Source organism: Periplaneta americana, chromosome 15 (genome assembly GCF_040183065.1).
Source record: "Periplaneta americana isolate PAMFEO1 chromosome 15, P.americana_PAMFEO1_priV1, whole genome shotgun sequence".
Classification (NCBI taxonomy): domain Eukaryota; kingdom Metazoa; phylum Arthropoda; class Insecta; order Blattodea; family Blattidae; genus Periplaneta; species Periplaneta americana.
Genome location: NC_091131.1, coordinates 58,682,417 through 58,710,151, shown reverse-complemented (window position 1 = coordinate 58,710,151; position 27,735 = coordinate 58,682,417). Strand labels below are relative to the sequence as shown.

General features: G+C 35.8%; 1 protein-coding gene and 1 long non-coding RNA gene across 3 annotated transcripts in view; one reads left to right on the top strand and one right to left on the bottom strand.

Moving 5' to 3' along the window:
* LOC138714991 (uncharacterized) overlaps positions 1 to 27,735 on the bottom strand; it is a 138,466-nt gene that overhangs the window by 101,501 nt on the left and 9,230 nt on the right. The window lies entirely within an intron of this gene.
* LOC138714983 (uncharacterized) lies at positions 7,674 to 16,133 on the top strand. Of its 2 annotated transcripts, none has more exons than XM_069847331.1 (5): positions 7,674 to 7,847; positions 10,297 to 10,353; positions 11,605 to 11,632; positions 12,852 to 13,004; positions 15,881 to 16,133. In XM_069847331.1, exons 1-5 carry the CDS (start codon positions 7,689 to 7,691, stop codon positions 16,081 to 16,083), a joined length of 600 nt encoding a protein of 199 aa, XP_069703432.1. In that variant the 5' UTR covers positions 7,674 to 7,688; the 3' UTR covers positions 16,084 to 16,133. The 2 variants fall into 2 exon arrangements, with proteins under 2 accessions (XP_069703432.1, XP_069703433.1); XM_069847332.1 differs by lacking the exon at positions 15,881 to 16,133 and adding an exon at positions 14,345 to 14,597.

Here is a 27,735-nt window from a genome sequence, read left to right as displayed (position 1 = left end):
ACAGTAGAAATGACTCAAGTCACAAACCGAAGAATATAAAGAAAATTATTTATTTTATGAAAACGGGAAACACAGCTGCGAATTCTAATAAAAGCTACCGCATAAACGACATACAATTTATGATCTAAATTTCACTCAGTAACTAACAAAATAACTATTGTAGAAAATGTCTGTGCAATGTTGTACAACAGTCGCAAATAGTTTGAAGAAACAAAAAACCTACGATTCTGAATTATTTCATTTTCCTTTGTGGCGAAGAACACTACTCTCAACCTGATAGAATTTAGACTTAAAAGAAGTCTGCTTACTTTGTTTCATTTTACGCATTCTCCTATGAGCATATCATCAATCAACATTAACTTTATGAAAAATGACAAAGAATAATTTTATTTATACCATCGTAGCATTATAAACGGGTTGTTACTAAATCCAATATCGTGCGTAATCGGCTTTTTATGGCACGCGTGCCAATAATAGCAATGACGTATTCGCTATGACTAATACCGGAACGCTTGGGTGGGAATGCATGCAACTCGTCTGGCTATCTTGCTTACCGCTTCTACGCGCCACGTAACAAGAAGTTAAATGCAGGACAGAAGGTGACGTATCATTTTTATTTCAGACTTTTAACAATTTTGTATCACTTTTGTAATATCACATAAAACAGTTATGTGGTTCAGAGAAACTATATTAACAAAATAAAGGAACATTAGTATCATAAAATTTGACACCTAAGGTATAACTAGAGTTTGTAATACCTGCAAGGTCATTCATTTCTCTTTATGCAATGCCAATGCCAGGCACAACTAATCTATACGAACATATGAAGACTTTGTCAGCTATGAATAGCGAATTATTTCATAATTTATTTCCTACAATTTATATTGGTAAGATGCCATAAAGTGTTGTATCCAACTCGTGGATAATCTTATTATGACACTCGTGAAAATTGTCGCATTCACTATCGCTCGTGCGACGAACATTCACTCATGCCATAATCATCAAGATTATCCACTTGTTGCATAAATAACTATTATTCAAATGCCACTATTGTTGATATATTTCACAGTACCTGTTCAAGCAAGATAATTTAGTAGAAAGCTTTACTTCAAAATATGGAATTCTTCTTTAGAAAATATATCTTTACTAGTGGCTTGTGCAGCAAATGCTGCAAACTAAGTTCATTAGACGTTCAAATAAACATTTTTCAGATTTATTTTCAACGAAGAATACCAGACATTCGGAAAGTTATTTGCTTCCGTAACAATGAAAGATACTCTCTCTCGAGCCAATACTGAAGAGAACCACGCATATAAATATCTACACCACACCACCACTAAATATATGAAAAAGACCCAACCCCAATTGATTAATAATTATAAAAATATTTGATTTTTAATAATATTATTATCTTATGTAAGTTTTATAGTTTTCAGTAACATATACTATATAGCCGCCACTCAGTAAAATATAGAAATCAAAATCTAATTTAAGTTATTCTCTACATCTACTTATATAACCCCAAAACGTTTCACTTTCATATCATCAATATAGCATTAATATGTATAATTAATTAAAAATAGTCTCATCATGGCATTAACTACAATAATATTTCATTTCTAATAGTAATAATGTCATCAAACCACCTCAAGTTTTATAGTTTTTAATATCCAATACACAGCTGTACCCAGAAAATTACACACCACAGAATCGAACCTGTAAATTATTTTTAGTAAGTTAAGTTTTCAATAACCAATTTAATTTGAGCTCTAAATATGTCAGCATTCTTGCAGATCATGGCCTTCGTGTAATATTGTTTACTGTAGTATGTGTTTTGTTTTATTCTGAAATGCAACACGGCCGACTTGATGCTCGCTTCGCTTCTCCTTTACAAAAAAGCGAAGGGTATATCAAGTCGGCCGTGAATGCTATTAGCTAGTTCTCAAAACTGACGACAGATGGATTTTGGAAAATAGGAAAATTATGTTTAAAAATTGACATTTCACTGAAAACTACTATTTTTCCGAAAAACTTTGAGTTCTAAGCTTCAAATTGACGGGTCATTTATTAAAATCCGTCCAGCCGTTTTCCCGTAATTTCCATTATCAATTCAAATTATATATATATATATATATATATATATATATATACATACAGATATAGATTACAGTCTCTTATAGAAATTTCTTCCTGTCTGTGACGGGTTATAGTTTTTCTGCAATCAAATTTTAGAAATAAAAGTTTTAATAAATTATTTTAATAATATTACTTAATTTGCTGCCTATCACACCAAAAACAACAAGGAAGCTAAATAATGTTAACACAGAATGTGAGACATAAGCAGGCGTAATTAAAAATCTCTAAGTTTACTTCGGAAAAAATTTCCAAGTATCGTTTAAAGATATTATAGTTCTCTTCTGCATATCGGTGAAACAATAAAACTTCAGTGATTATGTCCTACTATACCGACAGAAACAATTGAACATGTGACCGTGTCCGCTGGTTTGAAGATATGTTTAGAGTTATTAAATGTTAGCTAATATGTATATACAGCGAATAGAAATCGAGTCGTCTTTTTTAATCACATAGTATATATATTTAATATGATTTTGTAAGTTTGAATTGAAAATAAATTGTATTTCAATAACTCTTACGGTGAAAGAAATTGTTGTCCATTGGCAGGGCCATTAACTTGTAGTTATTCGTCCCGACTCTATGAGCGGTAGGCCTACATATGTAGATGTCGCTAGTGCCGAGAATCGTAGACCACTTAGTTCGTCAGAGACTAGAGTACAGACGGTGGGTCCACATTACACTCGTAATGAATGGATGATGATGATGATGATGATGATGATGATGATGGAGAATGGTTGAGATGTCACAAGGGAACTAGAGTACCCGGAGAAAACCCCCGCTTTGCTTGTCCAACAAGAGTTATAAAGTCAGTTTCGAAGAAATGGCTGTAAAAATGCGGAATATTTCTGAGTCTCGCTGTTTCGGGACACTGGAGCTATGGCTAAAAATTGAATGTCCTGAGGAAAACGGGACGAATAATAAATAACTTTCATGTAGCTCTTTAAACCTTAAGGGCTATATTCATAGACATTCTTAGCGCGGGCTTCCGGTGGATGGTCAGCGAACTAACGTTTTTCGTATTCATAAACCAGTGTTAGCGATATGACATGATATGAATTCTGTACAAGTAATCATTCGATAGCCGGGGCTAGTTTAGCACGCTCGTAGTGCGGGCTAGCGAAATGTCTATGCATAGCACCCTAAGAGTTTCTGAATAAATCAGAATTTGAGATAAAATTCTGTAATACTACTTTACCTAAGAAATACTCCTGAAAATGTAGTCTAAAACATTGAATTTCCTATTTAATTTGTATGAGAAAAACTACGAGTATGAGACGTTAAACGGAAGAAAACCTGGTCCGAAAACAACGGAGTTTTATGGAAAGAAAGAAATTTCTTCGTACATTCAAATATGAAATGAGATGAGCCACATGTAAAAAGCTTCTGTAATTTCTCATTAGCCCATGAGTTTTTAAGACAATTGAACAACTAAATTAAATCCCTATAAGTTTCCTCTGAACTGTCTAAGTTCTTTATATTGGATGTAAAATCAATTAAATTAACACCAGTAAATTTAAGAACGGTAAAACCATTTTAGTTCGCCCTATAGATGAATAAGATGAAGATGACGATTTTCAATTAGTTATTTAATGTCAAGAATTCAGCACCGAAAAAACCCATGTCTACTGTTTCAAGCTTTGAGACGCTCAGCGCAGAAATGGTCCAACCTACAAGCTTTGTATATTGAATTTATTGCTTTAAAGAGTTCCTCACATTGTTCTCTTCAATGTGTGAATCGGCCTAAGCATCATTCCCAGTTTTTATACGAGATTTCAGCACAATTTTCGTTCGTATATCGCATTTCGCGCACTGTTACAAAGAGGTGAAGTGGAAATACAATTTTGTGGGTTGGATCATTTGTGCTCTGATGTTCAGTGACTAATTGTAAGTCTGAGATTTACAAGCTCTCTTCCTTGTTGTATTATGCCACCGCATTACGTAACAGTGCTTGAGGCGACATATTTAAGATCCGGCTGTCCTTGGAAGAGCAGATGAATTCAAATCTAATGCAAGAATAGTACCATTACTGCTATCCTCCATTATTGTATTCACTTCATCCAGGAAACTGCGAACCAAAAGAGCAAAGGTTTCATCTGTGTGGAAATCACGGTATTTTCATTACTATCGGCGGATTTAACTTACGTCCTTACACTGTAGTTTTTTTCCGTTTCACTATTACCGTCTTCACTGATGACGCCGATTTGCAGCTTCCAAACGTTGAATGCCTCTAAGACATGCTGAATGCACAAAAAAACTTCTGCCCCAATTAGGCCCGTAACACACTTGCAGAGTTTTCGCCAGCGAGAAATGTGTTGCGAGAAAATTAAAACATTGATAACATGGATTCAAATGGACGTCCAAACACTGGAAGAGATTCTCGTTCGAGGCAAAAACTTCGCGCGAGTTTCTCGCTGGAATCGGTAGCTCAGCGAATTTTCTTGACACATTTATCAAAGATGTTTGACATTTATACTTTTTATGAGGATTGAATGTAGAAAAAGATATCACAGGTGGCGATGAATTATATTGTTTTTATTTGAAAATGAGGAAAGATGGCTGATAATTGCAGTCAGAAACTTATCGAACTTGTACGATGTCACCCGTAGGCCTATTTATATAATACACGGGATGAAAACTATAAAAACACGAAACTTAAAGAAGAAATCTGGAGACAAATATCAGATTATCTGAGGGCTATATTTTATTTTGATGAGATTTAATAGTATTAATTATAACATTTGAAATAATGTATCTATATGTCTTAACAGTTTACATAATTTTAATCAGGATATAGCAAAGAATTCTCTATCATCTCATGAATGGTAAAAAAAAAATAATAAGCTGTGGACCATTGAACCTGAAATAACGCCTAAACGTATCATCATTCAAATCGAAACCAGTGTCCAAAACTCGCCCTTATTTCCGTAAGATACAATGTGATTTTCAGATATTTCTGGATTTAATTTTAGGCCTACTTCTTCTTTTCATGAACAAAATATGTTCATGTAACTCCATTTCCTCATCATCTGAATACTCAGATTCAACATAGCGCTCGTGCGTAATTTGTAAAGTACGACAATATGCTTACAGGTTATATAAGTACGACAATATACGTAAATACATAACCTATAATATTTCCCCCAACGAGTCATTACTATAATCAGATAAATGCTTTCTGCATGAAGGTAGTGCATAGATGATCATAGCGAGGTGTGATCTGTGATAGCGAGAACTCGCCAAGTGTGTGGAGGAGGCTCTTCGCCTCTTTCTCGCAACACATTTCTCGCTGGCGAAAACTCTGCAAGTGTGTTACGGGCCTTAGACCCTTAGAGATATTGACAGGTATGTAGGAAACTGCTTCGCTCCCGAAGAAATCTATGGCAAGGAATTTTTTCCTTTTAAATTTCATCATCCTAATTAGGACTTGAAAACGAGAAAGTCGGATCGAACAGTTAGCAAGGTAATAATTAGGGCCAGAATTCGTATGAAAATGCATAATTATTTTCACCGGCCAGTTGAAAGTCATGCAAGAACATTTTTATATGTTTTCAACGTCTGTGATGAATATACGAAGTCAATCGTGCAAATTTTTTTTTTTCATATTTCAGAAATTTCTAAGAGACTATTGTGCATATAACGGCAGCATATTTTAAGGAATTTATTGCATAAACACCTAAATCTGCATATTAAAAATAATATTCTGGACATGACAATATTTTTTGCTTGACTGCACTCGATGGCTGACAATTCCTTGCATATGAAAGCTAGGTGTGCAAAAACCAAAACAATCACTCCCTACTCCCATTGAACTATGCACAACAAGAAGCACACTAAAACATCCCTACCTACCTGACTCTAAGATTCCCTACCAAAGTTTTCTCTGCTTTACTTATTCTCAGTTGGCGCGTCGGCGGTTTGAGTGTCAAGTGCGTGATTTTGTTGTATTTTGAGAGCGGTTCGAGATGCCTCCTGTAAAATTATCGAGAGTAGTAGAATCCCTAAACTCATAGTCAATAGTCAATGGCGCGACAGTCCATGAAGGGCCAAGGCCGATCAGCATACTACTGGCCCCACATTCACATGCCTCATTAGAGGTGGACGATCATTCAACCAGAATTAAGGGCATACTTAATTTTTAACGAGCAGAGAAATTATAAGAAATAGTACGATAATAAAAGGATACCAACAGTGTTTGAAGGTTACACAAGAAAGCCATTAGAATCGGTCATTTTACCTTTTCATTAGGGAAAAATTGTGATGCTGCAAAAACCGATTTCGAGAATTAACATTTTCGGCATCTCCATGCCGAAAGAGTGATTCTGGACATGACCTTAGTATGTCTATCTGTCTGTCATTCAATCCGTTTGTGTACAGAGATTTGTCCAATTACAAGACAGGAAACACTTATGAAATGACTTTTAGTTTTATAAAAATGTGGATATGGCGATGATGATATTATTATTATTATTATTATTATTATTATTATTATTATTATTATTATTATTACTACTACTACTAGTAGTGTAGGCCTAATAGGTCTAATGGTACTCGTATTTATGAACAAGTCAATGCATTAATGTAATAATTAGCGTAGTATTAATTCCTAAACATTGGTTGTAGGTGAAATAACAGAATTTGAGAATAAGAAAGCACCAGTTCTAACTCCCATATCCAGCGCCAACTCTTTCAGGCAGAGAGCTATGAAGGAGTTATTTATTAATTTTTCTCTAAATACAGCTAATGCTACGTTTACACGGCGAGAGTTCAGAGAAAAGTGCTAGAGATTATAGCTGAATATCACCGTGTAAACGGTTTTGAGAGTAGGTATCTCGTTGACTCTAATATCTAAATAGAGAGACTAAATAGAACGACCTTGAAAACTGCTCTCGCATACAGAGAACTCGCATACAATGTAAACATTTATTATAGCTACTCTAAATTATTCAGTTGAACTTATTCATTAACTCTAGCGACAGAAGCAGTGGAAATGGTAGCCAAGAAACAATGGAGTGTGGAAAAGACGAAGAGATTGATTGAAGCATATGAATTGGAAAGTCGTTTGTGGAATATGTTTGACAATAATAATAATAATAATAATAATAATAATAATAATAATAATAATAATAATAATCCGTGGCGCCACAGCCCTTGAAGGGCCCAGTCTGACCAGTCGGCTGCTGGCCTCACGTTCACATGCCGAAGCAGAGGTGGATGATCATCCAACCAGAATGGATAAGCATGGAAAGATATCAGCGTATTTCATTACTATAGCAGTACATGAATAATTTCCAAAAATTTCGCTATATAATAATGAAAACTTAAGTAAATAGGGTTTTAAATGCCATTTTCGTGAAAACTGTATTTTTAGTGGCATAACAATTTCTGTACCTAGTTCCATTATCGTTTTATTTGGCGCTCATAGATGGCGGCGGAACGTGTACGTGCCAATAGCTTCAACGTATTATGAGTGTGATGTATGATTCATTTTTCTCGAAAGTTTCAAAATGGCATTTAGATCTTTATTAGTCGTCTTAATTATTTACATTGAAAAGATGGACATAGGACGCTTAAGCGCTCAAATGTCGTATAACGCAAGGGATTACGAGGGGAATTTCAGAACCTTCAACTTGAGTATATATAGGCTACAGGTGTTGCCTCTCACCAGAGTTACAGCAGACATCCAAGATCATACCTCGAAAGCTGACATTAAGGTGAGTAGCTCTTCCTGCTACAGTCATGCAGTCTTCCAATATCTTGACGATATTAAGACATGTTTATAAACTTGTTAAAAATGTAACTTGTTTTTAATAAGAATTAGACTGCGGCATAATTTTGTAGAGAACAATTAACATTACAGATCAAACATGTTTAGAGACAAAGTTCACACTGTTTCACCTGACAGCACTTCTTATGCAAGAAATCAAGAAGAAAACTATCCCATTCAATTCGGATTAAACGAAGTTTTGCGTTTCTTTTAATGTCATTACAGTTCATGTTCATATTTCCCGGATAAATTTACTAATAAATTATCTTCTATAATACGAGTTCTGATAGGTTTCCGGTAATTCAATTGAGCTTAAAGAATGTTTGTCTAATTATCTAATGACGCAAACACGAGTTTAAAAATAGAAATTAAATTACCTGAGCATAATTATTATCACGAATTGTACTCGGCAAGATAATCCCAATGCGAACAATTGTAATTCTGGACAACTAAACATTCGAGGTTATAATAATAAGATCCAGAAAAACAGTCGAATCGAAGCAGAGATAAGAATAAAAGGCTCCTTGGAATAAAAACAACTGATATTTGAAGTCCTAACAATACTTTATCATTAGGGGAGAGTCGGGTAGTATCGGACATCGGGTAGTATCGGACATCGGGTAGTATCGGACAGTGCGTTTCTTTCATCTACCACCATATGGTAGTACCTGAATGACATGGTTACGTTTCTCTATTCGACATCACCGAAACGTAACCATGTCAATCAGGTACTATCATCGTGTGGTAGATGAAAGAAACTCACTGTCCGATATTACCCGATGTCCGATACTACCCGACTCTCCCCTACTTATCTACAGAGTGATTTATATAGAACTAATACATTTCTTTCTTCATTTCAAAACGAATGATGCTAGCCACAATTTTTTATACCTCAGATATAGAATATCTTTGGGAGATTATTAATTAACATCTATAGCAAATGTTGAAAATTCTGTATTTATTCGGCTGGAAATTCACTTAATGACCAGTTTTTAACGTCAAATTAAACAGGGGTTTTGATTCCCTGTACGAGATGCGCAGATGTTTATTCTTTATTCCTTATTGTTGGCAGCTTTTTCGACATTTTTTTTTCATAATAATAATAATAATAATAATAATAATAATAATAATAATAATAATAATCCGTGGCGCTGTGAAGGGCCTAGTTCGACCAGCCGTCTGCTGGCCTCACGCCCACATGCCGAAGCAGAGGTGGACGATCATCCAACCAGAATGGAGATATCGTGTGGTTAGCACGATGACCCTCCCAGCAGTTTTAGCCGACTTTCGCAACCGGATTTCGCTACCTATCGTAGCTCCCCAAGTGCATCACGATGCTGGGTAGGCAATGGTCTCATACACTGGCCGAAATTTCATGAACAAATTTCTTCCCCCATGAGGACTCCAACCAGCGCGCATTCCGTAACGCGAGTCCTAGGCAGGATGCGCGGGACCGACATTTTGATTTAGTCACTGAAAATGCAGTACACATTAAATCAACGGCTCTTCCTTGTGAAGCAACACTGGATTACGAATTCAATTACAGCTACTCAAAGGGCATACCAGAGAGAATTTGGTGTTCGTAATCTCCTCCCCAAAGAAACAAAATACTGGGACTGGTAAACAAATTGGAAACAACTGGAGCTCTGGTGAGTGAAAAAGGCAAACATAAGGAATAAAGAATAAACATTTGCGCATCTCGTGGCAGGGAATCAAAACTCCTACTTAATTTGAAATTTGACGTTAGTTTTAATTGTAGCTTAGCTTTCAGGCAGAACATTTAAAGACAGAATGATAACGTAAGAAAAAATCGCTATGTTCTTTCACAGATAATTGATCAACATCATCATCATCACCATCATCATCAGGTTCATTTTGAGGTAATTATCTACTTTAAAGAACTGTAGTATTTTTATTTTTTTTTTTTTATTTTTCAGAAATTAGACATTGTTTAAATTGTTGGAAAACTATGTAATATCATAAAAGTAGTGAACTCCATGTCATTTTAGGCACGAACCGCCATTGTCACTAGTTAATGTTTCATTTGGATTAATTTATTGAAGCTTGGTGAAACCGGTCATAAATCTTTTCGCATAAAATGGGATTAAATCGATTTTAAATCTTTGACGAAGTGTCCATTCTACCTTATTTTTACGACATCCTAGTCTTACTGTGTTGTACTGTCCGGTCTCAAGAGTCAGAACGAATTCGCAGTAAAAAGTCGACCCTCAAAATAATAAAATGGAAAATCACAGAAGGACTATGCAAATTACATCGAACAGAATCAATGAAGTCACATCGATTTTATTCAAACTTATTGCAATCTCGTAACACCCAGGCTGCGGTACCACAACAATCAACAATTAAAATAAGAGAATGTGTATTTGCTGTTACAGATCACGATGCTGAGGAAGACAGTGGAAATCACGCTGCTGGCGGCTCTCGTATTTCAGGTAAGCTGTGTAATCGGTGTTATTAATGAAATATATGAACGATAACTGAAAGTAACATACTTAAAATAAAACCAGTTTTCCATTTTAATAGTGCATATTTTGCTATTTTAATGAATATAACCTAGTTTTAAGGGCATCCGTGCATACTAGAGATGAACAATCGAGAAAGCAAGACTAACAGCGCCTGCAAAGCCGAAAACCCGCACGACAATGATGTATACGTCGCATCGTTGACGTAAAGATTACTTGTGTTTCGAGACATCGAGATTGATCACTCCCGAAGTCCGAACGTCAAGCAGCTTTGAATCGCTACAGTTGTTTATACCTGACTGAACTTTTATCTACTTTGGCAACTGTTATAATATGTATAAACAATCAAGTAGCCTATTTGAAACATCTCTACCTTTCAACGTATAATAATCCGTTCCCCAGTCTTTATTTAATTACTAGGCCCTTATTAAAAGGCTAGGAATTTTCTTTTCATGTGTTTGAGATCAAGTAAAAATAGATTAACGTTATGTTTTATGTTTGTTAGACATGGAAATTTATTGGAGAATTGTTTTTTTTTATTTACAGTATATAACCATAGGTAATATCATATAATAGAATCAGAACACTTTGATACTGTTTTGTTTTGTCTTTTTGTTTCATTTAAACATTTATAATGTTATTTATTTCAATGATGTATGTTATTCAAAGTTATGAAATCTTTCCACGCCGACCAAATGCTATTTCGAGAATGATGAGCGAGACTCGAAGCGCACGAGAATGACGAGATGAGATTCAAAAGACAAATGCAACGAACAGAGCGAGCGAGAGCGGCAGTTAGTTTTGTTCATCTCTTGTGCATACATATTTTGCCACTTTTAGTGCATATGATTCTGCCCTACTAAGTCCTGGGGGAATTCAATGAGGTCTCAACTTTAATAGTCTTAGCCATTTGTTTTGTTTTATTATTTTTTTCTTTAGCATATTTCAATATGAACAGTCTCAAATTTCAATTTCATTAATGAGTAACTATAAACTTTTAATATTGGTATAATAAATTGTACATTTTTAGCAATAACGGCAGTCATTATAAAGCTCATTGTTTTGTACAAAATAAGGTGTAACGTTTCAGCATTGTACTTGTCGGCTCCTACAAATCATAATTGTGGATAACAGAAAATGTCACTCGGTCCCAGACTTACACAACGCCTTCAGTATTTTGTTTGTCGCATATAAACATTTTGTTCAATATCTTTGTTTCAGCTCCAGAGCAACATTCGTGCTGACGAAAGTGAGTACAATCTTAGCACTCTTAATCAGTGCCGTTATATTATTTTTTGCACGATCGTTTTTTTTTTTTTTACAGGTATTGTTGTTAGGACTTGAAAGTTGGAATTCCCGCACAATATTGCTCTAAATTTTCAATGCAAATGTATTTGCAATTTTAAAAATACGATCGTGAAAAAATTATTGTACTATACATGTTTTTGAAGTGCAATATCCATAATTTTAGCGCAGTTTTCAAAGCGTTGAATAATATTTACTTTCTCAGAAATACTCAGACGTCTTACCGGTATGCGGGAGCTTGGGTTCTCATCACAACAGACTACGTTGTACTGTTTTTTCTGCTTTCTTTAGACTCCCCTCTTCCCATCATCATCATCATCATCATCATCATCATCATCATCTCCGTTTCTTTCCTATACTTCGGGCATGCTCTGATGTAGAGTTAGCTGCGGACCTCCACCGAACTTGGATCCCGTGGTATGTGGTCATTAGTTGCTGGTGGTAGTGATATGTACTGTGGGTTCTCCCCTGTGCTCATGGCAGCTCGTGGGACCGGGGTGAGGGACCGCGGTGATGCTTGCGCGGGAAGGTAAAACGATTCTGTAGGTTGTAGGGGAATTTGGAGGCGGCGCGGAGAATCTGTAGCGTGGGGGCCTTAGATCATGCACACCACTCCATTCCGACTAGTACAAGGGACCACACAAGCAGACTACGTTCGGGGGCAGTTCCGCAATTCGTTCCTTTCCCTTCAAGGAGGATTAATAGGCAGATAGGTAAGCAATGCTTCGCCATGACTCAACATGACGACATAGAGACTAAAAATGCGGCTTTTGGTAATTGATGACTCAACGTCCATCCCACATTTCCTACAAACTGAGTCGCCCAATATAATATGATACTTATTGAGATGGCAGTGTCCGGTCAGAAGTCCGGTGACCGATTTCAAGGTTCTCCATTCCTTGTTTACTTAAGCTAGATATTGGTTCTCCAATAAGGAATTTGGTCTGTCTCATGGCTGGTGTAGATCTTCAGGATCCCAATAAATTCATTAGGTTTTCGTTCAGAGTATGTTTTATTATAAACTTAGAAATGCTAACACAAGATTCCGGGCCATGGCACTGTATGGTGTAGACCTCAGTGTTCTTGAGGGCTCATCGGCCTTGTACGCAGAACAGCCTGACTCAAATCCCGACGACTTGTAATTATGTGTGTGTGTGTTGCAGAAGCTCCTGATTTGCCCGATTTGAAAGCAGTGCTTGGAAACTTGACCGAAGCCCTCCCTATGGTCGGCAAAGTTGTGGAGGGCGCGAATGACTTGACCTTCAGCTTCAAGGAATTACAGGACATCACAGAGGAAGTACAAAAGAAACAGCGAGGTAAGATGCTAATAGATCCTAATCGTGTTAACATTGGCTGCGTTAAGCCGTGACAGCGCTGAGGTAACGCTGAAATAGCGACAGCATTAAACGTCGTGCTGACCAACAACAGCGCTGAAATAGCGGCCGCCATTTTTCGTAGTAAATTTTTTTTCGCTGCAGGCCTCTCACCAAATACAAAACAAACAAGTAACAATGACGAGGTAGCAACCCTAATATTAACATCCCGGAAATTTTGGTATTTCTCGCTTTTTCAAAACGACTTAAATTTCATACTGTATGGACTACAATTGGATGAGGTGAATATGTTAGGAGAAAATACAGAAACTACATCAGGGAAAATACGGGAATTTTACTTTAAGCAAGTAAAGAGAGAGGTTTAGAAGTAAATCCCAAAAAGACAACGTATATGATTATGTCTCGTGACCAGAACATAGTACGAAATGGAAATATACAAATTGGAAATTTATCCTTTGAAGAGGTGGAAAAACTCAAAAAACCTTGGAGCAACACTAACAAATATAAATGGCACTCCGGAGACAATTGAACGCAGAATAAATATGGGAAATACGTGTTATTATTCGGTTGAGAAGCTTTCGTCATCCAGTCTACTTTCATAAAAACTGAAAGTAGAATTAAAAAAAAACTATATTACCGGTTGTTCTGTATGGTTTGAAACTTGGACTCTCACTTTGAGAGAGGAATAAAGGATAAGGGTGTTCGAGAATAAGGTGCTTAGGAAAATATTTGGGGTTAAGAGGGATGAAGTTACAGGAGATTGGAGAAAGTTACACAACACAGAACTACACGCATTGTATTCTCCATCTGACATAATTAGGAATAATAAATCCAGACGTTTGAGATGGGCAGGGCTTATAGCACGTATGGGCGAATCCAGAAATGCATATAGAGTGTTAGTTGGGAGACCGAAAGGAAAAATACCTTTGGAAAGGTCGAGATTTAGATAGGAGGATAATATAAAAATTGATTTGAAGGATGTGGGATATGATGATAGAGACTGGATTAAACTTTATCAGGATAGGGACCGATGGCGGGCTTATGTGAGGTCGGCAATGAACCTTCGGGTTTTTTAAAATCCATGTGAGAGAGAGACAGACTAGCCTATACTTAGTAGGAGATTGTTTCCAACTTCTACGTAGTATTTTGCCTACCATTAAACCAGTTAAATTACCTCTAAATTCTCTGTTCTTATCTGACATAAATTGTTGGCGTGGTATATGCTATCTCATGGAAAACGGTAAAAATTCCACACTGGAACTGTATGATCTCTATGGAATTCAAGACGAGATATGTTAACCTAAGGTTGGTCTTATTTTCAGATGGAATCCTGCAAGAATGTGACTTGTACAGGTACAACTACTTGCTGCTGAACTTCATACAGAAAATTCAAAATCAGCTCAACACCATGAGTTACCCCACTCTGAGCAACATAGATAACTTAATTTTCAAGTTTCGCAGCATCCTGAATCCACAGAAACCTTACTACGGCCCCATGTTCAAATGATTCACAACCGGCAAATGAAATAATTATACACAATTTCTGCTACTGACAATAAACAGTTTCAACATTAATTATCTATGTTCTTTATTACTTTTCATTTATACACATCTATGTTTGTCTTGGGTATTGGCCTGGTATCTTACTGACCCATCGAAATCACCAATCTTCTAATACAAGATTTCTCAACCGGGCTTCGGCGAGAAATTGTGATTAATATTTAAATTTTCATAGAACTTTTAAAATAATAATAATAATAATAATAATAATAATAATTGGAATTGAACGGGTTACATCAGCTTCTTGTCTATGCGGATGACGTGAATAGGCCTATGTTAGGAGAAAATCCACAAATGATTAGGGAAAACGCGGAAATTCTACTTGAAGCAAGTAAAGCGATAGGGTTGGAAGTAAATCCCGAAAAGACTAAGTATATGATTATGTCTCGTGACCAGAATATTGTACAAAATGGAACTATAAAAATTGAAGATTCATCCTTCGAAAAGGTGGAAAAATTAAAATATCTTGGAGCAACAGTAACAAATTAAATGACACTCGGGAGGAAATTAAATGAAGAATAAATATGGGAAATGCCTGTTATTATTCGGTTGAGAGGCTTTCGTCATCTAGTCTGCTGTCAAAAAATCTGAAATTTAGAATTTATAAAAGTTATATTACCGGTTGTTCTGTATGGTTGTGAAACTTGGACTCTCACTTTGAGAGAGGAACAGAGATTAAGGGTGTTTAAGAACAAGGTTCTTAGAGGGCTAAGAGGGACGAAGTTACAGGAGAATGGAGAAAGTTACACAACACAGAACTACACGCATTGTATTCTTCACCCGACATAACTTGGAATAATAAATCCAGACGTTTGAGATGGGCAGGGCTTATAGCACGTATGGGCGAATCCAGAAATGCATATAGAGTGTTAGTTGGGAGACCGAAGGGAAAAATACCTTTGGAAAGGTCGAGATTTAGATAGGAGGATAATATAAAAATTGATTTGAAGGATGTGGGATATGATGATAGAGACTGGATTAATCTTTATCAGGATAGGGACCGATGGCGGGCTTATGTGAGGTCGGCAATGAACCTTCGGGTTTTTTAAAATCCATGTGAGAGAGAGACAGACTAGGCCTATACTTAGTAGGAGATTGTTTCCAACTTCTACGTAGTATTTTGCCTACCATTAGACCAGTTAAATTTCCTCTAAATTCTTTGTGTTCTTATCTCACATAAATTGCTGGCGAGGTATATGCTATCTCAGGGAAAACAGCAAAAATTCCACTCTGGAACTGTATGATCTCTATAGAATTCAAGACGAGATATGCTAACCTAAGTTTGGTCTTATTTTCAGATGGAATCCTGCAAGACTGCGACTTGTACAGGTACAACTACTTGGTAATGAACTTCATACAGAACATTCAAAATCAGCTCAACACCATGAGATACCCCACTCTGAGCAACATAGATAACTTAATTTTCAAGTTTCGCAGCATCCTGAATCCACAGAAACCTTATTACGGCCCCATGTTCACAGGACTCGCAGCTGGCAACTGAAATTATTGTACACAAATTCTGCTACTGACAATAAACAGTTTCAACACTAATTATCTATGTTCTTTATTACTTTTCATTTATACACACCTATGTTTGTCTTGGGTATTGGCCTGGTATCTTACTGACTCATCGAAATCACCAATGTTCTAATACAAGATTTCTTAACCGGGTTCGGCGAGAGATTATGATTAATGTTTAAATTTTCACAAAACATTTAAAATAATAATAATGTTTATTATTAGTACTTTGTTCGCGGTCCGCCATTAATAAATTGCTCTTCGGATACAGAGAGGGCCCTCTCCTCGGTTGGCAATCACTAGTCTAGAGTTTCTAGCACGCTGCGAATTAACGGGAGGGGATGAGGGATTTTCCCCCTGTTGGAAAGTTATCCCCCTCTCATAGATTCATATTAACATCCCTGCCAGGGATAACTTCTACCCCCTCTCACAAAATATAATTGTTTCAATACGAGTATATGTACTTTATATAGTACAAAATAGCAAAGAAAATAATATTGATGTATTATCATCACCGCCAAGCTGACAACAATAAATAACTTAGGAATTACACATCTTATCTTAAGCCTGTTTATGGATATAATAATAATAATAATAATAATAATAATAATAATAATAATAATAATAATAATGGTTGTGAAACTTGGACTCTCAGTTTGAGAGAGGAACATAGGTTAAGGGTGTTTGAGAATAAGGTGCTTAGGAAAATATTTAGGGCTAAGAGGGATGAAGTTACAGGAGAATGGAGAAAGTTACACAACACAGAACTGCACGCATTGTATTCTTCACCTGACATAATTAGGAACATTAAATCCAGACGTTTGAGATAGGCAGGGCATGTAGCACGTATGGGTGAATCCAGAAATGTATATAGACGCCGGAGGGAAAAACACCTTTGGGGAGGCCAAGACGTAGTTTTAGTTTTTCTTGAGAATAAAAAGAACACATTTAATGACTTCGATGTAAACAGTTTGAATATTATCTAGAACACATTATTTAAGAACTTTAATCAATTAAATCTGTCTACGCAAGATCAAAAAGAAATAATAGCTTCCTCAACAAGAAGAATTTTAACGTTCCAGAGAAAGTGAAGTATCATCGACCCAAATATGGGCTATATCTCTAACTTTTTCTCTCTTACTCGTATGATGAAAGAGGATGCTTCCAGCGGTTTGGGAAAGGTGGAAGATCTCATTCCTGACCACATTTCGTAACTAAACAATGAGGTGGATCTATATTTTCCGTGTATGCCATTCGCCCGTTTCGTGTCTTTTAACTATTTATCAAAGATTTACTTTGGACCACGGCGAAGACAGGAGAGCAAAATCTTGCTGGTAGGTACTACTGTGTGTAAAATGTCTGACAAAATTATCGACTGGAGTAAAAAAGAATACAAGGTTTGTGAGGCGGGTTGGTTGGGTTTGGTTCTCATTTTGAGCATCTGTTGTAAAGTATGGTTAGTGGTAGTGTTTAGTTTTATGGCCTACCAAATATGATTTTACATACTTATTTTTCTCAAGCTTGAAGTCCATGAAACAAATCTAATAAATCACTCCTTTCTGCGCCATGGTCCAGGATAAGTCTATCTACTAACAAAAATACGTACAAAAAAGCGTTTGTGCAAATCAGACTTCAGTATCTTGTGCAGCAGTATAGCGAAGTTTCATGGATTTTTACTAAGCTACACTACAATACTAAGTCTTTTTCTACACTCTGCTTTTTGTTTATTTATAAGGCGAATTGTAAATTCAATCAATGCTGTTAACAATTTTAAAATAAATAAGAAATTAATTTTATTGAACACATTATACCGTAATAAAACCAACAAACCACGAGTAATTGTTTAGTCTAGTCAACTGTCCGAAGACAGGTCTGAAGCTCACAAGTGATACCAAAAAGGCATAACTTATGAGGCAACTAAGCCAGGAAATATTGATGTACGATGTACTTTCCCCCCTCCATTGCATACATCGCATTGGGTTTATACGTAGCTTTCTTTTTAATTTTGTATAAAATAATTAGTAAAAATGAGATGATGCAGAACTATGTACCCAGAAATGTTTAGCTCACAGTAATAAGAACAAGCTATAGCCTAGTCGTGCATATTTTAGTTCATACATCTTCACACAAAACAATGTCCTTCATTTATTTCGTAAAGTACTGTATATGGGTGTTATTCGCATTATACCGTTTATTTATTTTCTCACGTAAATTAAGGTTCAGTCGTTGCATACAGTATGCTTTCAGTTATAGTAAGACAGAATAGTCCCGAAAGCAATTATTTGCACGTAACTCTACCGCACCCGGTGACCTGGCCGAGTTTATCAGGCCCACAAAGTTCTGCGACCACACAGAACTAGAGGATCAGCACCACGTCTGCAGTGCTGTGAGTTGGCGAACATTACTTCATACCTTAATTTATAACTTTGTTAACTACTTGATTATTTAGTAGTTTACTTAATTATTTACTTACTTTGCTTACGTATTCAATTACTTATGTCATTATTTATTTACCGGTATTTACTTCCTCGTTCCTTTACTTAAACATGTGTTAACTTTCTAGAACTACTTCTTTAAATGATACATATTTATTAACTTACATATTTAATTTGAATATATTAATGAGGTTCAAAGAAACTTTTAACTACAGTAATCTCAGTAAAGGTTTCGATTTATCTACAGAAAATCAGAACTCGAGTGGGATTTAATTGACTATTAGGCTTACACGATTAGAAGAAAATAGAAGATGTAGGTTACAGTATATTCGAAACGTCCAAACCATATGGCACACGTACTCTCAGGGATATGCGGAGTTGTCTCAACAGGTACACATTCCACTAACTCACTGACTGCGTATGTAAAAGTGCTGACATATTTTATTACATTTGTTACTAATTAGTTCACTTTACATATTTTCATTCTTTTTTTTTTTTTTTTTTTTTATTTTTCATATAATTACAATGCAGTTTGGGAGTGCGAAGGTAAAAAAAAATCATTTTGGGGGTACGCTAGCAAAAAAAGATTGAATACCACTGGTCTAAACTATCGATAATTAGCTATTCCGTGAACATACGCGATTCGATAGATTCGTTAGGGGTTTCTATTTACGGCAGGCGCTAGCGGTATTTCAGACAAATCATTTTACTTAATTAGGCTGCGGAAGTGCATCAAGACTAGCAAATGCGTACACAAGCGATCAAAGAACATAAATTTCTAAGATGGAACAGGCCTTAAAGTTTAGAACACCCCCTTGAAAAAGACAATTTTACTCATTATATCATGTCACAACCTAATCATTACTTGATTTTAGTATAGCTGAAAAGGATAGTGTTTTTTATGTATGATAAGTACAATTCAAAAGTTATATGTCATGGAATGGGCAGAATTGTACATTTTTATTTTTTCTAAAAAACACAAATCCAAAACTATAAACATTTTTGTAAACTGTAATTTGCGCTTCTAATAAATTGCCAATGTTCCTAAAATGTAAAGAGAGAATTTAGAAAAGAAATTTGAATTCATTGTCGCCATTTTTTCAAACAACACTCAAATTAACACAATTTTCCAATTCAAAATAAAGACTTAAAAGTCATATTTTGATTAATAACATAATGTTTCTCTCCGAAATCCACTTAGAACTTTGCAGGACCACCTTTTGCATTGTAACAGGCATGTATCCTCTTTGGCATTGAGTTTATTAGATTCCGTATATAACCCTTCCTCAGGGTTGTTGAACATGTTGCTAACTGCAATTTTAGTTCTTGAAGATTTCTTACGTTCTTTTTGTGTACTTCCTTCCATAGAAGTACCCAGATATTCTCAATGGGGTTCTAATCTGGACTTCTAGCAGGACAAGACAGTAGGGGTATACCTTTCTCGGTGAACCATGCCTTGGTTTTTCGAGAAGTGTGACGGGGGCATTATCATGTTGATATAACCAAATCTTTCTCGGATAACAACTTATTGTGACGAACATAACTAATCAACTGAAGCTCTCAAATATTTTTACAAGTTCCTTTCATCTATCTATATTTACAATACACACAAGCAGTTTGAAGAAACATATAAACAAAACATCTTCCACCCAAACTACAGTCATCCAATCCTAATAAAAGGGATCGCTCCTAACAATAACAGTTTATAACAGGCAATAAATCACGTTGTCACTCTGTGGCTTGAAGAAAACATACGAACCTCTTATTTTTCTTGATATTACAATTGATTCAGCCTTAAACTATTTCCTAACCAAATTTCCGTTGCTTTTGAAATTAATTTGTATTATTGAGAAATTCATTTATCTGAAAAAATGTAAAAAAAAATATAAAAAAAAAACAAAAATATTTTTAAAACAATCATTTTTGAAAATAAAAAATAAAACTTTATACATTTTCAGCTGGAACCAGTATATTTTCAGTACTAATAAATATTCAGAAAATACTTTCCATATAAACACTATATTTTAAAAAGTATCAATTTTTAAACGGGTGCTCTAAACTTTTGGCCACGACTGTAAATTGTATTGTTATTGCTCGTCATCATAGCTATGATGAAGAAGATAAAGATGAAAAAGTGGATATAGAAAGTCCAACCAGCACGATGTGCTCAGCGCGATGATCCCCGTCAGTTACAGCTGGTTTTCGATATCGGATTTCGCTATCTATTGTACTCCCCAAATTCATCACGATGCTTCATGGCACCGCACCAGTCTTATACACTGGACACAATTCCATGAGAAAATGTCTTCCCTATAAGGACTCGGAAAAGCGCGCACTCCATAACGCGAATCCAGGCATGATGCCTAGATCATGACGCTACGACACGGAACATTCTTTGAATGATAATAGTTCAAGAAAATACCAACCACAGAAGAACAAATCAAAGAGCACAGAATAATTACTCGTAGAATTAAAATAATTCGCAATATGATAAACAGACAGTGGATTTTCGGTCTCTACACAGCTATAAGGCGCCACGTTCCCTGGCGTACTGAGGGAGCCTAGCAATGAGCTCAATTACATCCCTGCAATTGACATACACTTAACGTTCAGTATCGAGACCGAAAATCCGCTGTCTGAAGATAAAATTGAGAAACATGTATGATGGAAGAATGTCAACTTCGTGACACACAGCTTACGTCTGTAGTCGACCATCAGACACATGACAAGGAATAGATAATTTGTGCAATTATGGCCGAAAATCTTCTGTATTAGCATATTTATCCAGTATATATTATAAATTATTAATCTGATATGTAATATTATTGAGATGTACCGAAGTACATATGATATTCCCGTGCAGGAATTCACGATACTTGGTACATCGCAATAATATCTAATCTAATATCTAATCACTTAACGATTTAAGACGGCGCTCATTCCATCGGATCCCCGCCACTTAGTCACTCGCAATGAGTGCACCTCTGCACATAGTGTGTTGGACATTGTGCCACGGTCACACATCTGTGACACAGTGCATGAGGGTTGGCCACTAAAGAGAAACTAAGAAGTGGACCTTAAACTGAGAGGATTCAATCCGGCATCGGAATTGGAATCCGGTGTGGCTTAGTGGATAGAGCGTCAGCACGGTTCGAATGCCGGTGCTGGAGAGAATTTTTCTCCGCTCCACCGATCCTTCATCATTTGATATGTAATGTCGTCCACACCTGTGGAGTAACGGTTAGTGCGTCTGGCCGCGAAACCAGGTGGCCCAGGTTCGATCCCGGTCGGGACAAGTTACTTGGTTGAGATTTTTTCCGGGGTTTTCCCTCAATCCAATACGAGCAAATGATGGGTAACTTTCAGTGTTGCACCCCGGACTCATTTCACCGGCATTATCACCTTCAGACGCTAAATAACCTAAGATGTTGATAAAACGTCGTAAAATATATGTAATGTCTAGTACCAAACCTCAGTTCTCATTAATATGATGTATAATCCCTTATGAAGTGAGTTGATTATTGTATTGCAACGAACTTCATATATACGCCTATTATTTAAATTTTACTTCACTTAGTTAAGAAAAACCCTTATATACTTGTATTTCATTATTTCATGTAACTGTTTATTGTAAAATCACTGTTAATGTAACAATTCCCTCCCTGTAGGCCTATATATTTTATTATTTCGTGTAACTGTTTATTGTAAAACCACTGTTAATGGATCTTATTCATGACTTTGTTATTTTAATATTTCTATTCCAATTTTAATGCCCACACATTGTACCTGTGTAATGGAAAATAAATTACTATTACTTCGATATCCAGGGACTGAACCCGGGGTTGCAGGCTAAGCTTTAATTACTGTGACCACGATTTCATCAGGTCCACGAGAGAAACGAAACAATAACTCATGCCTCATACATTTTTACGATCCCCTACATTCTTGTGTTGTGTTGAAATGAGGTCAGATAAGCGAATTTAATGTTTCTTTCTAGTACCCGATATGTTGAGGACGCTTGCAAATGTCGCCGTAATCGTCATACTCATTGCTCAAGTAAGTGAATGCAAATTTAAATTCTCAAGCGAAACTTAAAATCTCATGTCCTAGGCTTACGACAAATAAGAATAAAATATTTATTTCATCAATCTTATTTTTATAAGACAGATCTAATTATAAACCTAGGCCTACTTCTCCAGGTCTTCCTACTATGTAATTTTAGTTTCCTACGCCAATTCATACGTCTCTCGGCTACACCCTCGCTTGAAATTCAAAAGTGAGGGGGGGGGGGGTTGAGGGTTAAAAGTGTGAAACGGAAAAGTCAATCAGAAGTGATTTGTAACTTCCTCCTCAAAACCTAAATCGACGTGTGTTTCCTGAAAATCGTGTCCCCTACACATCTAAAATTATTATTTAAGTTGAGAAGTTTTGAAATGGACACATGACACTATGTAGTTACACACATAATAGTACATTATGCAACGAGCCTATAATGATAGTAATTAAGAAGCGAGTATGGATGTTTATGAAACGAGCGCACGCGAGTTTCATAATTTTCATACGAGCTTCTTAATTACCATTATAGGCGAGTTTCATACGACTTTTTATGCTCGACCATATTTCTAACTTGAAATTATTCAGATGTATACATTTTATTTGTATCTGACAAGATCGGAAGTGACCTTGTTCTAGGTCGTGAATTGTGAGATGTGCGCAGACGCGAAAGTATTGATTTTTTCCGAGGAACAATAATGTCATTGACTTTGATGTAATCCCGTTAAACTTGGTATAACCTTGATTATTGAATTCGACATTGAAAAATGAGATGACAAATTGAATTTATTTGAATATTATTTACAATTAACGCTAATTATTATAGTAACAGAACATAACCTTCTGCGACAGTATTGGATTTCCAGCCTCCGTGACTTTTCGCTAATTCTCTTTCGATTGCATATCCGAGAATAATCGATACTTGCGGTTTTATAACGGTACAAAGCTGACTTGTCATTGGCTGAACACCTGTAAGCTGAGTTGTCATTGGCTGAAAACACCTGTACTTTAATGAGTAGGTGTACTTTAATGACATGCATTAAAGGACTGCTACCAGGTGTATAATTACTACATTTCGGCATGGTCGAGCATAAAATTTCTTGAAAGTCTAACAATTTAATACAGCAAAACCTCGTTAATTCAGACTAACTGGTGAGATAAGTTGACCGGTTTAACGAAAGTCCGGATTAACAGAGCAGTAGAAAGTGCATTAAAACTCCGTTTATAGCAACAAAACACGTTTATTACAGTGTATTTAAAGAGCACAGGCCTGAACACACTCTTTTGCCTCTTACTTATACCAGAGCGTTTAGAATAGAAAGTGTGGTAACTCGGCAAGGGTCTAATGGGACTTTTAAATCCCCTAGTGTCGCCGCGGCAACTGAGCGAAACATTGGCGTGGCGATCGTTCTAAGATTGCAGTTTTCCTCTTAATACTGTGGACAGAGCATGTAGAACTCGTTCTGCTATGGAATTAAGAAGATATTTCTTGTGGTGTTCGGGTGGTTTTTATTGTGCCGTTTATGTGAGCGAGTAGTAATAAGCCTAATTGTTTTGTTCTTGATGTAAATCCAATTATAGATACTCTATAATCTGTAAGGAAGAGACTTTCTTTTATCCTTCCATAGACTAGACTATTTTTCAGAAGTGGTGTAGAGCAATTCCACGAACACAGAAAACTGTATGCTCGTTCTTATATCTGTGATATCCATTTTTCTGCGGTTTTGATTGTGATTTTTTAAAATTATGATTTATTTAACGACGCTCGCAACTGCAGAGGTTATATCAACTTCGCCGGTGTGTCGGAATTTTGTCCCACAGGAGTTTTTTTACATGCCATTAAATCTACTGACATGAGCCTGTCGCATTTAAACACACTTAAATGCCATCGATCTCGGCCGGGATCGAACCCGCAACCTCGAGCATTGAAAGCCAGCGCTATATCAACTGCGCTACCCAGGGCGACTTTTGATTGTAAGAGCCGATAAATTTATTATTGCCAATAAAGAGGTAGGACTTCCACGCAAGAACTGGAGTCCAATACCGTATGCTATAACACATATTTTCCCAAACTTGCCTCGATATCTTAAAAAAAGAAAAGAAGAGAAAATATCCAACGAAGAAGACATCAATCCGTTCTCATAACAATGAATCCTTACCAAGTACCATCTGGCTATGACCAATTCCATTGATGCTAAATAATCCAGCAGTTGATACAGCATCGTTAAATATCCGAGTAAAAAATAATTGGATGTGACACCCGAAAATCAGAAGAACACCTTAGTTGATCATGCGCTTGTATGCATTTATGTACCATTACTCCGCACCTGAATGGCCAAAATTATGTCTAGTTACATTGATCGTAATTCCTTCCAGTGAATGAACTCCAGACCAGCATTTCAGCTGTTTAGTGTGAGTTTTTCAAAATCGATACATTTTTTAGAGTCATAAACTGAGATCGGTTCGAGGAAAGTGAAAATACAAAAGAATTCAAAGGTGAATGAACGACCATGCAGATACGTTGAACTCAAAGACTCCCTCGTCTGCCCTGTACAAAGGATTCTAGCATTACACGATTTTAGAAAATATATGACACGTAATTGACAATATAAAGAACACATTTGCCTAAGAAAGAACCCTTGAATTAACTTATTTAGAGTGACAATTCAGAGCACTAGCGAAATATATTAATTCTTGTGGGATAGCAGATTTAAATATATTCAGACAGAAAAAAATTAACTAGGATCTTCTAGAGCGCTATTTTGGAATTAGAAAATGATTATCTTGTGATGATTACCATAGACTTTCTACATGTGAAGATTTTTCAATCTATGTGCCGGTTAAAAATGTGCTGTATTAAAGTGCTAATTGTGAACTCCTAATTGAATCCAAGCACCTAGCTTCTACTTCATTAAATATGCATGTTTAATTATTAATTATTTTATTTTTAATAATAGCACTTTAGTCGTAATTAACGTAAAAGTTATTTCAGTAACAAAAGTACAGTATAATTCTACTTTGCATCTAGGCTATAACTTAATCTGGTTTACAATTTTTTACATTTGTTTATTACGTTTCCACATCATAAGAGATTTCTAATCGAGCATATGAGAAAAGTCGTTAATTTAATATTCTCCAATAAGTAGCATACAACTACTTAATACAGTCTACCAAATTGTTTTAATTTTACAAAACACAAAATAACCTTGGTATTTCAAAAGATCAAAACTTACATTAGCATAAGTTAGATATAATATCGAAGCTTAATTTATGAGTTTAAGTTGCACGTAATATTTTTTGTTCCCCTGAATTACGTATAAACCAGATACAACTGCAACTAATGACTAAATAGTAGATAAAAACTATTGGTGAAGATAAAGTGTCTCCTTTATTATATTACAATTTTTCTTGTGTATAAAAACTATAATTTCATGTCAATGCGTACTTTATAGTGCCATAAAAATTTTCAGTTTTGCGATGCTGTACTTTTTCTTGCGTATTTCTGGCTGAAGCCGGCACAGTGTTCCATTTTTCGGTTAATTATTATATTTACTATTCAGGGTTGTGTTATATAACTCACAATTTGTTAATATAGTAATATTACATTTTTAAAGAAGTAAAATATTGTAACTAAGTACTTTACAATACATTCTTATCTAATGGGTTATTTTTAAAAACCTTTTGCATTCACTTGAATAGCTATCCTGAAACTGGGCACTGAAAACAAGGCTAGCGCCACTCGGCTACGATCCACTGAACTAGAGGAAGTAACGTCTTCTACCCACTCTGGCAGTAGTAAAAAAGTATTGGTGAAAATATAATGTCCCATTTGATATATTATATTATACTTTCTTGTACATCGAAAACTATAATTTTGTGTCAAAATGTACTTACAACAACACAAAAATGTTCAGTTTTGCGAAGCTGTACTTTTTTTTGCGTTCTTCTCTCTGAAGCTGACAGAATGTTCCAGTTTACTGTTGATTATTATACTCGTATTTACGATTCAGGAGTGAATGATATAACTCAAGAGTAGTTAATGTAGTAGTATTATATTTTTTTAAATAAGTAAAATGTTGTGATAAACTATAATATACTTTTATCTAGTGGGTATTTTAAAAACATCTGCATTGACTCGAATAGCGCTCCTGAAACTGAAAACAGAAAGCAGAGCGAGCGCCGCTCTGCGACGAACCGCTGGACTAGTGGTAGTATCGTCACTTTCTCTTCTACCCGCTCTGCTTATACTTTAAACCTTTGTTTGTGTAAACGATAATATTTGTTTGTAACAGTACTCTAATGTAAATTTGTTGGATTTTGTTTATGTTTAATATTATAAGTGTAATATTGTAATTCCATAGTTCTAATGTACAAAGTTCTTTAATTTTTTCAAGCTCATCATTTTTTCCCTGTCCGGATTAAGTGAAGACCGGTTCATCGGGGTCCGGATTAACGAGGTTTTACTGCATTATGCTCGGAAGTTTCTAGAGTCTCGTAACTTCGATTGCACATACGTAACTGATGCATCTGTTTGCAGGCACCAAGATGCAACCTAGCAGAAACGACGCACAGTGAGTACAAAGCATTTAAACGAGACACGTCAACGCCCTAATCTTTGTAGTTTAGGCCATAAGTCTGGTGGAACCGATGACTTAAAAAAAAAAGCTTCAAAATTTGTGAATGTCTAGTTTTGTCAACGTTTACAGTCAGACAAGACGTAAGAACATTAAGAATGAAATGTTATTAGGCCAAAATGCAGCACATTGAAACTTTGAATTACGCATAGGAAGCCACAGTATTAAACGCCAAAAGCAAGAATCAAAGTAAACAGTACTTCGTACTTGAAATATGTATGGTCTTTGCTTTTATTCCAGATACAGTATTCCTTGACCAAATCGTGCCGTCCACAATGAGAGTGGTTCAAGCAGCACAAAACTTGACTAGGACTGTTCAAAACTTCCAAAAATTCCTCGAGCAGACTGGAAAGAAGCAGAGAGGTATAATAAAATTTAAGATGTTGTTTCGTTTATATCACCTTTTTTTTGTCGGGTTACTTGAAGGTCAATAAATTCAAATAGCCGATGGTAACGGTTGCGAATTTGTCCCCTCTTCTTCATCTGAAGACAAAGTTAGACTTAATCTTTGAA

Coding starts and splice junctions, on each gene's coding strand:
- LOC138714983 (XM_069847331.1), top strand. CDS start 7,689: ATGGACATAGGACGCTTAAGCGCTCAAATGTCGTATAACGCAAGGGAT. Junction 10,354..11,604: donor TGGCGGCTCTCGTATTTCAG/GTAAGCTGTGTA, acceptor TCTTTGTTTCAG/CTCCAGAGCAACATTCGTGC. Junction 13,005..15,880: donor AGTACAAAAGAAACAGCGAG/GTAAGATGCTAA, acceptor TCTTATTTTCAG/ATGGAATCCTGCAAGACTGC.